At 32.4% G+C, this 15,339-nt stretch overlaps 1 protein-coding gene across 1 annotated transcript; it reads right to left on the minus strand.

The window, feature by feature from the left end:
* Positions 1 to 206: 206 nt before the first annotated feature.
* On the minus strand, positions 207 to 7,305 carry LOC123906083 (zinc finger CCCH domain-containing protein 64). The gene is given in 12 exon segments (XM_045955933.1): positions 207 to 602; positions 704 to 947; positions 1,344 to 1,489; positions 1,684 to 1,777; positions 2,092 to 2,306; positions 2,309 to 2,376; positions 2,589 to 3,004; positions 3,612 to 3,729; positions 4,621 to 4,740; positions 4,856 to 4,985; positions 6,751 to 7,024; positions 7,119 to 7,305. Coding segments are annotated over 11 exon segments (1,782 nt in total). The 5' UTR covers positions 7,191 to 7,305; the 3' UTR covers positions 207 to 602; positions 704 to 818.
* Between the last annotated feature and the right edge of the window lie 8,034 nt (positions 7,306 to 15,339).

Below are 15,339 nucleotides of genomic sequence, written 5' to 3' on the forward strand. Positions count from 1 at the left end.
AAGAAAATAAATACCAAAACAAACTATTTTTAACAACAAAGAATCAAAACAACTAGCTTTTACAGAGTTGAATTTTCATAAACAGGTTGAAGCCGAGGTAAATGCAAGCACAAATCTTACGAACTTACACATCTGTAACCAAGTTATATGAACTCACTCTAGGAAAATGCAAGCACAAATATTTTAACGTATGAACATCTAACGTATGAACATCGAATAAAAGGATACTGATTGCTTGTTAAATTTGAAACAAATTTTCATTCTTACCCTCAACTTCCCAGTCTCTCGAAACAAATACGAATATCTTAACTTACATAAAGCAGATGCAAATCTAACTGTTTCAAAACATGAATGTGGCAGCTGCTTGTTGACCAGCGTATAAAGCCTAGGCGATAGGATAGCTAATTCGGCTTGGCCATTCACCGCCTGGAAAATATGCAGAATGCCAATACCAAGTTTGAGGTGTCCATACAATGTGCATATATAGTCACATAAAAGGTTCCATTCAGATTTTAGAGACACGAGCTTCAGGAAAGTGAAGCTCACCGCAGGAACCGCTGATGAAAGTGGCCGACTGAAATCCTGTAGGACTATCTTGCATCCTAAGCATCAATTCATGGGGTTAAATAATGTAAAATCAGTTAGTTCCAAAATAACCAAGCAATCAGAAAAGTGATGATTGAAAAATTAAACAAATATACACCTTAGTTTGAAATCTTGTGCTCCAAGCGATTGGGCGTATGTAACTGATAGATGCGCCGAGTCAACAAAATCATCATGACATCACTGTAAATAGATAATTTAATATATGAACACAGTCAATGGTTTGGATCATATTCTTCAAATCGGTCTTTGAAATCTTCAACTATTTTCAACTCTTCATCTTTGTTATGTTTATGATTCCTCCAATCTGCATTATCTGCCATGTTAAGCAACCCTGCCAGAACCTGATTCATTTTTCAAATTTAATTAACTCTTGCCGATAAATACAGTAGGTGTAACTTTATAAAAAACAATCTAATCATTGATGACCTACCAGAATAAATACAGTCTCAAATACTATAAGCAAAAAAGAAGTCATTTGGTGGTCAAAAATAAAAGCAAAACCTAACTAACTTCACTTTATTAAATGCTAGTATTCTGAAAATATCATTAAATGAAACATGTTCTCATACAAAATTAAATGAAAAGAAAGGGTAATTCAGGAAATGCAATTATTATTTTTATTACTTCAACAAAGTTAAATAGGTTAATCACTATTGTTAATATATTGTAGTTAGTTAGTTTTGCTTATAATAATTGAGACCAGGGGGAGTGTATTAATTTCACTTTTAGAAGGCTACCTCACGTCCAAATTGGGCAGGAAATGTGTCTTTCTCCTCAACATGGTGCAGCAAAATTGTACCTCCTGGTATTTCAGCATAGAACAAGCTTGAATTCCCGTCGATTTGCGTCTTCAAAAACTTTCTTCCATCAGAAATACTATCAACTGAGTTGCAATGAAAAACAGCATAAGAATGCAACGAAAACCCAAAAATAATGCAGGTAATTCCCAGACTGAATAAATTGAAGAATTTTTTTCAAGCAGCAAGTGAAAAACAAGGAAATTAAGGGGGAATAAGGGTTATGGAGAACTTAAGGATCCAGGTACCAGATAAGCAATAAAATACAAAACCTGCTTACATTTCTTTGTCACAAATTTAAATTCCAACTTTTGTGCAGCTAAGTTGAATGCTTTTTCAACCATAACTGCTTTGGAAGACGCAATGGGAATGACCTGCATAAAAGGAGAATGTCAATGAAAGAGAGAATATAAAACTAAAGTGAATCACTTTAAAGTTGAACTTATCAACAAGCAATGTAAAAAAGAAACTCAATTGAGAAGCTACTACTGTTAGAACTGAAAATAGCTAATAAAAAAATGACGAACAGATTGGATACCAAATGTGTAATTAAGCAAATTATATAAGGAGAAAGTGGACAGCCATGAAAGATATGGAGGAAAGCCAGCTCATTAAACAAACAAAATGCAGAGCATTACCTACTCCAGATTTCAACTACTTCACAACTAGCAACAGTAACTTCTTTTACCTGAAGATTGGCATGAAAGCCACGTACAGAAGCCCACTCAAAAAATATGACTTCCTTTTCTTGGTTCTTGAAATATCTCTTGAGACTGTTCTGAAACCTTAAGAGCTCAGCATCAGATTCAGAAGACAAAGATAAAGTATTTGGCATATGCTCAACAGGTATTATCAGCACATGGTCTTCAACAAGTGGACCTTTAGCCAGTGCTAGATAGTAATGTTCCCAATGCTTATGATTAAATGTGACTCCACATTGGGGCTTGACAAGCAAAACCAACACTCTCTTGACCTGCAGTTGTATTGTAGAATTTGTCAAGGACAAAAAGCTTTAAAGTTCAACTAAACTGGGATAAATAAAATAAACAAAGATGAGGAATAATAAAACCAAAATCTCACTGGTTAGCATGCGAGTATTAACATAACCGACAAATTCACTTAACAAGAATCACTAAATAACAGAGCGTACATTAACTGTAGAATATAATTAATCAGGAAACAGACCTATTAGAAGGATGCTTATCACCTTCATCCTGCAAGCTGTGCCTAAAGCGGCAATCAGGACCCTTATCACATTTTCCCTTGTTCAAAAACTCAAAACAAACACCTCTCAAGCAGTGCTCCGTTGCATCTGTGTCATGTCGAAAATTGCATGTCTCTCCCCGTGGACAAGAGCCAGAAGATGTAAATTTGAAACACAACTTATCTCCAGTGTCATATTTCTGTCGCTTTTGTGAAACATCATATCTCCAGTGTTGAGAATCAGAGCTACCGTCACTGGGTCTCTTTACAGTATCCTTTGGAGAAGCTTTTTCCTCCGCAGATGTGTATGGTGATAAGGTGGTATTTGTGGTTTTCATGGCAATCTCAGTTGAAGACATGGTGGATGCAGGTGTTGGAGAAATTGCATGAATAAATTTCTGAAAAGCAAAAGTGACACAATTTTACATCAATTGAAGTATTTGCGTTACAGAGATACGCATAAAGGCGGGTTTATTTTCTCCATAGGAAAAAAAGTATGATTTGAAGTTTGAACTGGCAACTCCGTATTTTAGTATGGCAAATGCTAACAAGTGCACTTGTTAAGAAACCAAATATAGAAATACTTTCTTGAAATTGTGCATTCAATACCTTAAAAGTATAAATTTTGGTTTTTTCAACACAAAACCCTTGTTTTATTTCCCTTTTTAGTTCCTTAAGAAGTGCCTTAAGGGCACTTGTTAGCAAGACCGTTTAAGTATTTATAAGATTAGGTCCTGTCCTCCACCCCCTCTCCAGAAAGTCCAAAGATATGTATATAAAAAACAACTAGTGACACAAACAGGCGGCGAAGATATTTTGCATAACAGCTGGTGGACATTCCTCTAAAGAACAAATGTAGAAAAATTTACAAGTATGATCATAATAAGAATCATCACATTGAAGAACAAACAATCAGAAACCGCTGCCATATGAAAATGTTCGAGAAATTTAAAATTTTGATCAAATAAAATCAATAACAGAGTGATTGCTAACAAATAGCCAAACCTGCTTATCTCTATTTCCAACAGACGCAAGCCCTATGAAACGTGTAATGTGCACGGCATCAACATTGGAATATGGTTCACGGGCATAGTGTATACCTTTAGAACCTGCAATATGATAGCTACCAAAGAAAAAAGGGAAAACTGTTATGACCAAAGACCCAGCTTTCAGAAAGACTACAAGAGATTCCACAAAAGGCATAATTGAAATACCAAATTCCCCCAGAAAAATAAGAAACTAATCCTGACCTAGTGAATGAGTTAACCTCCTATAGGAACGATCTTCACAAAACCCCCCACCAAGTTTAATAATTTTAATTAATTTCCTAACAATGAGTCCAATCAAAGCCCATTTTCTTTTTACTGCTTGTGAGATTGTCATTCCCAGTTATAAGGATTGCAAATATAACCTACCACAGATATATACCTATAATAACACATGACCAAGTACTACATTTGTCTCTAAATAAAAGTCTTTTTTAACCAATTCACAAGAATTAAGAAAAGTAAGTATTTTGTTATTTACATTAAAGTTATCAATATCAACAATGTGTATTATTTTTTTTCAATATTGCCCTTCGATTATTGGGACCAATATTTTTCGACTGCATAATGATTTTCCCAGGTTTTTAAATATTTATGGGTATTTTTGTTTAAAAATAATTGCTGAATCTAGCCATTTAGAAATCGAAAGGGGATTTCTTTTTCAAGGAGCTTATATTTAGTGACAAAGGTAAGTATATGGCAATACACAAAATACATTCAATTGAACAAAGAACCTGAGGGCATATCTTTTTGAAGCTAAAAGTGCACAATCACCAAATATTATGAAATCCAGATTATGCATACAATTATTATGTTTGTTAAATAGAAAATTCGTAATTCGTTTATTACTATTGTGGGTGCATGTGAAACATTCAGCAAGAAAATGTAGTTGATCCTTTTTTGTGTGTTTGATAGGAGGGACATAGATAATCAAACAAGGGATTGTGAGCTATCTATCCGGAAATTACCGTGGTTTAATCTCCTGTACTAACTCTGATATGGTTGAATCACTGCCGGTAGAATCTGAGAATCCAGCAGGAATATCTGAAGCAGCTGCTCCATTTGTGACCTTACTTGGCCATTCATTAGTAATAATGAATCAAGGAAATCAACAAGGCGTAGAAAACAAGCAAGTTACGTTATGCCCAGAATACAGTATAACTGAGAATAATAAAGAATTAATTCAAATCAATACAAGGATATGTCAAGAACAAATCAACAACTCCAGGTTCCTCGGCTATCGCACGCAAAGCATCAACATCATCTTCACTGTAAGTTCCAAACTGCTGAACATTTGACGATTTCCTACCAGATAAATAGGTCACAGATAACCCTGCACAAAAGTACAACAGATAAGAGACCAAATTCAATTCCCAGTGAGTATTGCTGATAGACAAGCCAGGAAGCAAACCATTACCAATCATTTACAACAGTGATTGCCAAAACTAATCCCTAGATCATGTCATTTCTAAGTAAGTACTGTTTACTCTAAGTCGGATTATCATTTGTTTGGCTTGTGTAGCTTCTCCTATGTTGTTTGGTATGAGGATTTTAGGTGGCTAGGGGTGGTCATTACTTTGCCAACCAATCTATCCGTCCTGCTTCTCTGCTTTAGTTCTTTTGGTTTCCGTAAAGGGAAAAAGAGGTTGTTATTCAATTTCAAGAACAACCTTCTGGAGGCGGGAGTAGTTGGTTGACTACATCAAAGTTCTTTCTTTGAACAAGCTTCCTGTTTGTATTGTGAGTGGTGTATTAAACCTCTTTATTGGATTCTTAGGATCTGTTTGATTCGGGGGTGGATCGAGTGGAAGGGATGTGATATTTTTAATAATTTGTGTTTGTTTCAATTTTATGAGGGGAGAAAAATCCCTCCTAAACTCACTTTTTGATTCCCTACAAATAGGGGGGATTTGGAGGGGAGAGAAGCTATTTACAATTCTATTAAATTGACAAAATTATCCTCAATTTGTTTTAAAATTCTAATATTATCCTTATCACAATAAATGATTAAATTTGGAACTTTATACCTCTTCAATTTGCATGATCTGCGTCATAATTTTTCCATGATCAAATGAAATCTCATAAAATGAGTAATGCCAACATTTCACATACATATGGCAATGGCCATTATTGATAGCTAACTTTTTTACCACTCTACATTATGGCTCATCTTCAAAGGGTTACTTTCATATTGATTTCTATAATCTAAAACATTGCAGGAACAGATGATGATCTTCCTCCTTCCCACCAAAATAGATTTCGTTGAGCAGATAATGATGGAAATGGAAGATCGGCAGTTTTCAACCCAATACATTTCCTAGGATGTAGTAGAACACTTATGTTGCAAGGTTTTAAATATAGTGTTGTAAGATTTTAAAGGTAAAAGGTAAATTAGTTTTAAAATCCTTCCCCTCCCCTTATGAACCAAAAATATATTTAATTAAAAGTGCTCCCCTCGCTTCCCTTCTTTTGAACCAAACATGTAGTTAGTTAAAATAATTTCCCTCCCCTCCATTAAAATCCCCTCCTCCCCTCCGTTGAACCAAACCGACCCAGAGTAGGGGAGGTGGTGTTTTATGAGTTGGTGTGTTTAGGCTGTCTGGGCTGTATTAGGTTGGGTGTATCTCTGGATCTGTCTGTATTATTTGGATTGACTTATTTGAGTTTATCTGACATAACATAAGCACTTGTGAGACTGTCTGGGAGATCTTACGTAAACAACTTATCACATGTTCATAAGTTGTTTTCAGCTTATTTCTCTTAGCGCTGCATGATAGCATATGAAAACAACTTATAGCTTATATAAAAACAGTTTGACTTTAGCATATACATATGCACTTATGCTATAAGCAACTTAAGTTGTTTATCCAAACAGAAGAACCTAAAAGCAATACATGTTTCCCAATCCACACTTATATACTCACTTAATAGACGTATATATTCTATGCAGGCACAAAAAATTCACAAAATGCAATCCTAATCCTAACACTTCAACTTCAGCAAATGCTAAATACAAACTAAAATTTCCGCGAAGCATTTTGGAGAATAACATTGAAATAGAATTCTTATTAAAAAAACAAAATAAAGCAAAAGCATACCGAAGAGGTTGAATTTGCCACTGCCTTTCAACCAAAACAAATTATCGCAAACCTTCAAGCCGTCCATCTTGAAACCAAGGTTAGCAGAATCCTTAGAAGCCGCCAACAAGATTTTAGGGGCGGCGACACCGTAATCGCCGATGAAGTAAGTAGGAAGGGGAATGTGGGATCCACCTTCAATGTATGCCATAAACTCATCAAGCAGCTCCGGTGAGTCAGGGAAGAATTGGCCAACGCACAAGAGCGCGTCGAATGGACCCGCCGATTTGTTAACCTAAATTAAGATTCATTCAAAGGGATTCAGTGCAATGCATTCAACTGAGGAACAAAACAAAACCCTAGAGAGAGAGAGAGAGAGAGAGAGTTACCGATGAGACGCGCTTGAAGAGTTGGTTAAGGCGGCCAAAAACGTCGCCGCAGAGAAGGATTCGAGGGGCCATAACAAGCTTTGATGGAAATGGAGTCAGTTGGGGTGCACTGTTGCTTTCAGGGATTATTATTGCTATCGATAAACCTTTGAGACTGTCCCCGAATTAGTCCCTCGCAATAAGAGCGATGTGTAATGGTTTTTTCGATTATATTTTAACTACTTGGTTTAAATGTAATTTTGATCCTATATTTCAACTTATTGAAGGTTTGATCCCTTATTTTAAAAATCAATATTTTGGTCTTATATTTTAATTTTTCTTGAGTTTTGGTCCCGTTTAATTTTAGAGTCAATTTTAAAGACTTGTTTGTGTGTAGTGCCACGTCATTTTAATAAGTAAAATATTTTTTAAAAAAAAATACTATTGAAATAGAAGAAAAGTTTAATGAGATGGATAATGTTTAGCCAAGTGTGCAGTATCATGTCATTAATGTTTTTGACCCATCATCAAAATTGACTCTGAAATTTAGAGGACCAAAACTCAAGAAAATTTAAAGGCTTAAATGCAGTTTTACCCCCTATTTTGAAAAATGCGGAGTTTTACCCTCCTGTTTTGAAAAATGCGGAATTTTACCCCCTATTTTTATTTTCACTCAATTTTACTCTATTTTTATTTACTCTTATGTCAAAAAATAAAGGAGAAATGTATTGATAAACAAAAAAATAAAATCGTGGGATAAATGGTTACACAATGCATGTTCGTTACAAAAATGTTTATGTTGTTACCCTTCAACTAGGGTTGCCAATTTGCATCCGGTGGAGCGGATCCCCGTGGGGATTGTTCCGTTCGGAACTCCGAAAACAAAGATTTTATCCCCATCGGGATGAGGATGAAGGCAAAAATTCTCCCGCATGCACTTTGGGGCGGGGATCGGGGACGAATCATCTGTCCCTGCGGATTCCCCGAATCCGTCCATATATACACTATATATTATTATTAGTATGATTATTAGTAGCCAAATATTTTTTTTCAATGTTTTTAGTATGATTATTAGTCCATTCCCCGACCTGCCATACTTTGATATGGAATATTTTGCCTGTTAGGTTTTGTATGATTATTAGTAGCCAAATATTTTTGCAATGTGTTTTTTTTGTTATGAATGCATTATGTGTTGTTTTTATTATTTAAAAAAGAAAGATGCAAAATAATTGTTTTTTAAAATAAGACAGAAAAAATAACGTCATACTACTGTCATAAATTTGACCGAAAAATATAGAAATTTTGTTAATATTTGATATCCGTGGATCTCCACGGGAACCGTGGGGATCTGCGGGGATGGGGACAAATATTCCCCCATGGGAATGGGGTTGGAGGCAAAATCTCCCCCGCATGACTTAAAATTTTTTTCAGTGAGAAGTTATAAAGAATATAATTCATGAAATTTGTTATTCAAAATTCAAATTGTTCTTTGGTGGGAAAATAAAGAGTTGAACATGAGTATGACCCATTAGATAAGTGTCTGTATGACAAAGTTGAAAATATGACAATGACATATGACAATTGCATATAATATTTGGCATAAAAAATGGTTTGGTTGGTTTGGTTTGAAAAGCAACCAAATTTGTTTCCATGTAACCATGAGTTGCCAAAAAGCAACTTTTTCTCTCACAAGTATATAAAATGGTTTGGTTGGCTCAAAATATGACTTGGTTTGCCGCAATATTAGTTTAGTTACACAAATTTTGGACGCCAAATACTCGTACTTTAAACACATGGCAACATTTGAAGTAAGATTTTTTGTGAGTTTTTCAGAGCAATCAATTTCTTATATAGATTAGATATATTTTAATATTAGAAGTATTTAATTATTATTTATTTAAAAACCGAACCGAACCGCATGCTATTTTTTCTTTGGATCAGATAATTTTTATCTCATAACCGATCCAAACCAAACTGCGAACACCCTTAATTAAATATATTTTTAGTCTCTATATTTTGCTCTATACTCAAAGGTAGTCGTTACGTTATTTTTTTATGGTGAAATAAAATCTTACAATTTTTTTCGTCATCAAAATTAGTCTCTGCCATTAGTTTTTTGGATGGAAAGCTGACGTGGTGAGGGTGGGCTAATTGTTTTAATAAGTTGCAAATGATTAGTCTCGTTGTTGTAATGTTGTCCTTCATGTTCCTGGAAACAATACAAGGAAAAAGTTTAATTAAGCTTTATATGCATTGGAATGGTTGATATGAACGTGACGCTGCGGGCATGTGCATAGGTCTGGTGTTATAACATGCAAACGTTGATTTCCCCATATTAAGAAAGTTCAAATGCTTAAGTTTCTATTATTGCTTAGTACTTGGTAACATCGTTAAAATTATTAGAAGTTTATAACATAATAAAACTATAAAACCATACCAAACGAAGCCTTTACAATTGTCCTAAAAAAAAGTGATCATATTCAGAGAAGTTTCACAATTGTTTTTGATTATTTGATTTTCTCATACTCATAATTAATTAAAATGAAAATATTACTAATAACTGACATTGTATATCTTAATCTTTGTGTTTACCTACATTCCATCACCAAAGTGGGTCAATTTTTCAAACACATACCAAACTCTTAACACGTTTGTCTAGCTAGGGACCATTATATAGATAGGTGGTGGAATCTATCAATACATACAGCGATGATGCCAAAGATTTATCATTAAGGAGAGTAATAGTAATCAAAGAGATAAAGGGCTGCAAATGACTCGAGCTGAGATGAACTCGTCCGAGCTCGACTCAATACGAATTGGTTCAGCTTGAAATTCGGCTTAAGTTTGATACGAACTATTTTTTCAGCTCGAGCTCGGTCGGCTCGTTTAAAGTTCTTGGACAGTTCGGTTTGACTCGATAGGTTCAACTCATTTGTTTGAATTTTTTTCTTCTTTATTTTTTACAAATAAAAAGGTATTTTTTTTTCAAACAAGCACTTAAACTTAAATGGATAATAAAACAATTAATTAATAGCTTTGTTAATTGGATTCCGAAAATAAAACTATTAATTAATAGTTTTATTTTATTCATAAATTAATTATTGAATCAAGTTTCGAACTATTTACAAATTAGCTCGGATGATTGTCAAACCTATTCATAAAGCTAAAAAACAAACTACATATTGGTAGAAGTAACAAACTACGTATCGCTAAAAGTCTAACGATTCAACAACAATGAATTTACTCCTATTAAATGGTTTTGGTGTGGGGACAGTTAAACTACGGTGAGTAAAAGACTGAAAAAAAGTTTCTTTAGAGGAAAATATTCAAATAATACTTGATGCTGCTTTGCCTTGATTTTTTTTACTATAATATTGGTATAAAGTTTTCACTGTTGTTAATAATCACTAATTTTCATTGGGGAACTTGTAAGCCACACAAGATAGGTTTTTTCCTCCCAACCGAATCTTATCTTCTTCATATGCACGAGTCAAAAATCAAACCATCGATCACATGCTTAAGGAGATTGAGACCCTTACCACTTGAATCAATCTATTGTCGATAACTTTGCCCTTGAATTTATCTCATAAATGATAGAGTAGTAAATTTAAACTAAATAATACAATCAATAAATTTAATACAGCAACCAACATTAACATTATGAGACGAAGTTCTTACCGTTTTATTGGTAAAAAATTTGTAATTAACTGATTTAATCAATTCCTTTTGTTTTATGGCATATCTTATGTCTCTTTGTTTGTTTTTTTTTAAATATAATTTTATTTGCATTTTTCAATTTTTTTATAATTATAATATAACATTTAATTTGTGATAAATACATAGGAAAAAACTTGGGTGCATTAGGAATTTTGTGTATGGTTCTTAATATAAAGTTCATTTTTTTGGATATAACAAACTTTGAGAAAATTATGGATTTGGGGAAATCATAGTTTATTATGTTAAAAACCATACAAAAAACCTCTAAAGAAATGCGTTTAAGTTTTGTCCAAATTAAATACTACATAACCAATATACCTCTGTTAAAGTATATAAACTAGATAACATTTTTTTATATTCTCTTCTATTTTATTTTTATGAAATAAGTTTTAATAAATGATATTTTAAAAAATATAATCATTTTTCTGTTAATAAAATTGTACACTACTTTTAATTAGTTTAAATAATTTTTTCTTGCTTATATCCTCAAGATCAAGGAATTAATTACTCCCTTTATTTTAAAATATAAGTAAAAATGAATAAAATAATTATTGTATTTAATTCAATTCAAACAAAATACATCAATTTTTTAATTCAATTTTGTTTATATTTTGGAATGGTACAAATCATATGAAATTAGAAACTCATCTATAACAGTGTTGCAAGTTGCAATCAAATCGAGCTTGTTTGGTAGGAAGAAAATTGGTAGGAAGAAAACAAAAACAATATACATGTAAGAAAGGATCACAACAATAAATATGACACGTTCGACCATGTATAATTGTGCAGATAAAAATTCACAATAAATAAATAAATTGTGCAGTATGAAATAAATAAATAAATAAATAAATAAACTAAATAATATGACTTCTTAGAGGAGACTTTAACCTATGGTTGTTGCCATATGGTCAACCAAATAAAGAAGACGTGTTCATATGCTATTTTTAAATTTAGAAATAGAACCAAACACATCACTTGTACTAGTACTATTTTTTTTTGGACAAACACATCACTTGTGTGTTGTATGAAAGCATTTAACTACTTTTGGTGATTTGGTGAAGAGTAAGAGTCTTGCTAAAGCTCGTCATGTCATTTGGCTAGCAATCACTTGGAGTATATGGCGAACTCGAAACAACATTATGTTTCGTGGAGATGTGTTTAATTTGGCCTTACTTGTTGATCAGATTATTTTTATTTCTTGGGTTTGGTTTGTAGGTCGAATAGAACTTAATCTTTCCTTTGTATTCTCAGACTGGTGTAACGATCAATTAGCTTGCATTCTAAGCATCTAATGGTTTTCGTAATTTTTGTAAGGGTTGAGTGCCCCTTGCACTCCTTTTAATTCAATCTTTTTGCTTATAAAAAAAAATTAAATTGTGTGTTGTATGGACAATAATCAACATTACATGTGAATGCAGTAATTTGGTAGTTAAGAATTAAATAACATAAGGATCAAGAGAGGTGTGGGATCAACAATACCAGAGGACGGACGTTCAGTTACGGTAGATAAGTAGTACAAAATTTAAATTAAAATACAACCACAAAATGCCATTATTATTTTTTGTTATGCAAATAGAAAAGAATAATACTCCATAAAATTTAAGAACACATAAAAATCATACATAAAAACAAAACTACTACTTTTTTTTTTTTTTGTATTAAAACAAAATAATATCACAGATACATGATTGAAAATGCGCCATAATATTGCTGCATTCTTCTACCGTGTCATCTGGCCAAAACTTAATTTGATAGATCAATTAAAATTCATGAATTTTTTCTTAAAGAAAACTTTCGTGATAAATAATAAGACTACTTTAAAAAGATGCCAAATAGATCAAGGGGGAACAATATACAATGGTATGGTCTAGGTAGGCCATGGTCATCCCATTATTTTTTCCTCTTTTCATAGGGGGATTCTAGCGTGGGAGACTCAAGCATGTCTCCCACAGGTGGGATACCTAAATTACCTGTTATAGTAGGTGGATCCGGTAATAGAAAATAATAATTTTTTAATTTTTTTTAAAAATTTTAAAACAACATAATTTATTTATACTTTAAAATTAGAGTTATTTACAAATATTTTGGAACTTGCTACCAGATCTGTTTCTCTATAGAATTTACTGCTAAATCTGTTTCTTCCTTGTTCTTTCATTTTTGTTCTAAGATTATTTTGGAACTCTACCCTCCTTATACAATATGTGAATTTGAGATTTGTTTTTTAAATTTGAGATTTCTTCATCAAGAACGAAGAACAATTTCTGCGCCCTTCGTCTAAGTCGAAACGAGAGAAGGAGATAACATGTGGAAGAGATGAAATGCAGTATTCCACCGAACAACTCCACATAGAAACAAAGAAAATGAAATAAAAATCTAATAAAAGAAAAAATGGATCTTCCATCATTGCTCTATACAACTTCAGATCTAATTCTTTTTATACAAAGTTTAGATTTTTTTGTTCAATTCCTTCCATCTTTGGATTTTCTTTCTATTCAAAGTTTTGAATCTTTAGATCTTGTTCAAGCTTAACAATTATTTAAGTCATTAACTAACAAAACTATTATTTTCTTTCTGCAGTCTGCACTTTTGCAGATTCAGAAAGGAGGCAACAATCTTCAGATCTTTGTTTAAGAAAACTATTATTTAGGTGAAATAGATAATTAAAGTAAAAAGAATAAATCAAACATTAAAAACTGTTATTATACTGTAGCAATAGGTTTCTTGTACTTAATCACAACCGTTGAATGTTTTTTACACACATCCTACAGATGAAACCAGTCTCCCACTTGTGAGAGACATGTTTCAGTCTCCCACGCTAGAATCCCCCTTTTCATATACCATTGAATGTAAAATTATTTTCTTGACACGTCATCTATTTGAAAGTCTTGAGTCAATTCTCTTTTATTTTGTTGATACTCGAATCAACTATTTTTCTTATGTTTAATTTATTATTTTTTATGTTGTTTGTTGTGCTCATAAATTGGCAGTTTGGGACCGTTCCGCCCTTGAAATAGACATAACTACATAAGACATCCTCTAAAGAAAAGGACAAAGAGACATAACTACATACACTCAATCATTTTTATTTTCTTCTTAAGTATATAAAAAAATAATAGTAACATGTCCTTGGATTCTCTCAAAGTCTAAACGTTATTATACTAGTATATACACTAAGCATGAGGATTTAATTTTAGTAAAAAGTTAAATAAATATTTAATTCAAGTGTTTAATTAGTATTTAGTACTTAGTAGTAGCTGTCAAATGGACAGGTCCGACCCTGCCCGGCATGGTGGGCCATTCAAAATAAATGGGTCAGATTGGCCCGACCCGTTTATTATTGGGCCAACATTTATCAAGTCTGACCCTTGTGGGCCAACTGGGCAAATGGGCCAGCCCGACCTATTTCATTTTACTTTTTTATTTTCCTTTTTATTCAGCATTTTTATATTATTTTGATGTATTAATTCTTCATATTATCAATTTTATTGAGATATTATTTAATGCAATTTTAAATAATTTTTACATCAACACTAAATATCAATTAAACTCTAATTTTAGGTAGGGGTGCTCAAATCCAAACCAATCCAAATAAAAACCGAAAACCGATCCAAAAAAACCGAAAACCGCAAAAAACCGAAATTTTTTGGATGTGTTTGGATGTTCTTTTGTGAAAACCGCTGGATCGGATCGGATTTCGGATTGATTTCTTAAAACCAAACCAAACCGAACCAAACCGCATACATATATTTTAGTATTTATTTATCTTTTTATTAGTATAAATATATATATATATATATTGCATTAACTTTTTTTTTTCATTTTAAATTTTGTTAATGCTATATGTTAGTTTAATTTAATCTATTTTAAATTTTGATAATACTATATGTTAGTTTAATTTAATTTTTTTTTTACTTTTTATATGTTTCGAATATAATTGGTAATTGTCATTCCAAATTATTAATTTTTAATATATTATATGTTATATTTTACATCAAACTTAATATTTATTTTGTCAAAAATGTCAAACTACTATTTTGTAGCGTTTTTTATAATATTTATATTTATTAAAAAAATTACAATTTATAATTTGGATATCCAAAAACCGATCCAAATTAAACCGAATAATATTGGATCGGATTGGATCGGATTTTTTTGATTTGTCATCCAAAACCGAACCAAACCGCAAATGAATTTATTTTTGGATCGGATGAGTTTTTGCCTCAAAACCGATCCAAACCGAACCGCGAGCACCCCTAATTTTAGGTAAATATACCCCGTTTTATTAAGTTTACACATTTAAATATATTTTTTATAGTAATTTATCAAGTAAATGATAGTTTTTCATTGATATTATTTTTACAAAAATCGCAAAAATATATTTTTATATAGGCTAATGGGCCAACCAAAAATCCGGTGGGCTAGCCCAGCCCAATCCGATATCCATATGAACTTGGCCCAAAAAACCCGATCACATTTTAGGCTATATTTTTTAGGCCTAACTCATCCAAGATCATGGGCTAATGGG

Source organism: Trifolium pratense, linkage group LG2 (genome assembly GCF_020283565.1).
Source record: "Trifolium pratense cultivar HEN17-A07 linkage group LG2, ARS_RC_1.1, whole genome shotgun sequence".
Classification (NCBI taxonomy): Eukaryota; Viridiplantae; Streptophyta; class Magnoliopsida; order Fabales; family Fabaceae; genus Trifolium; species Trifolium pratense.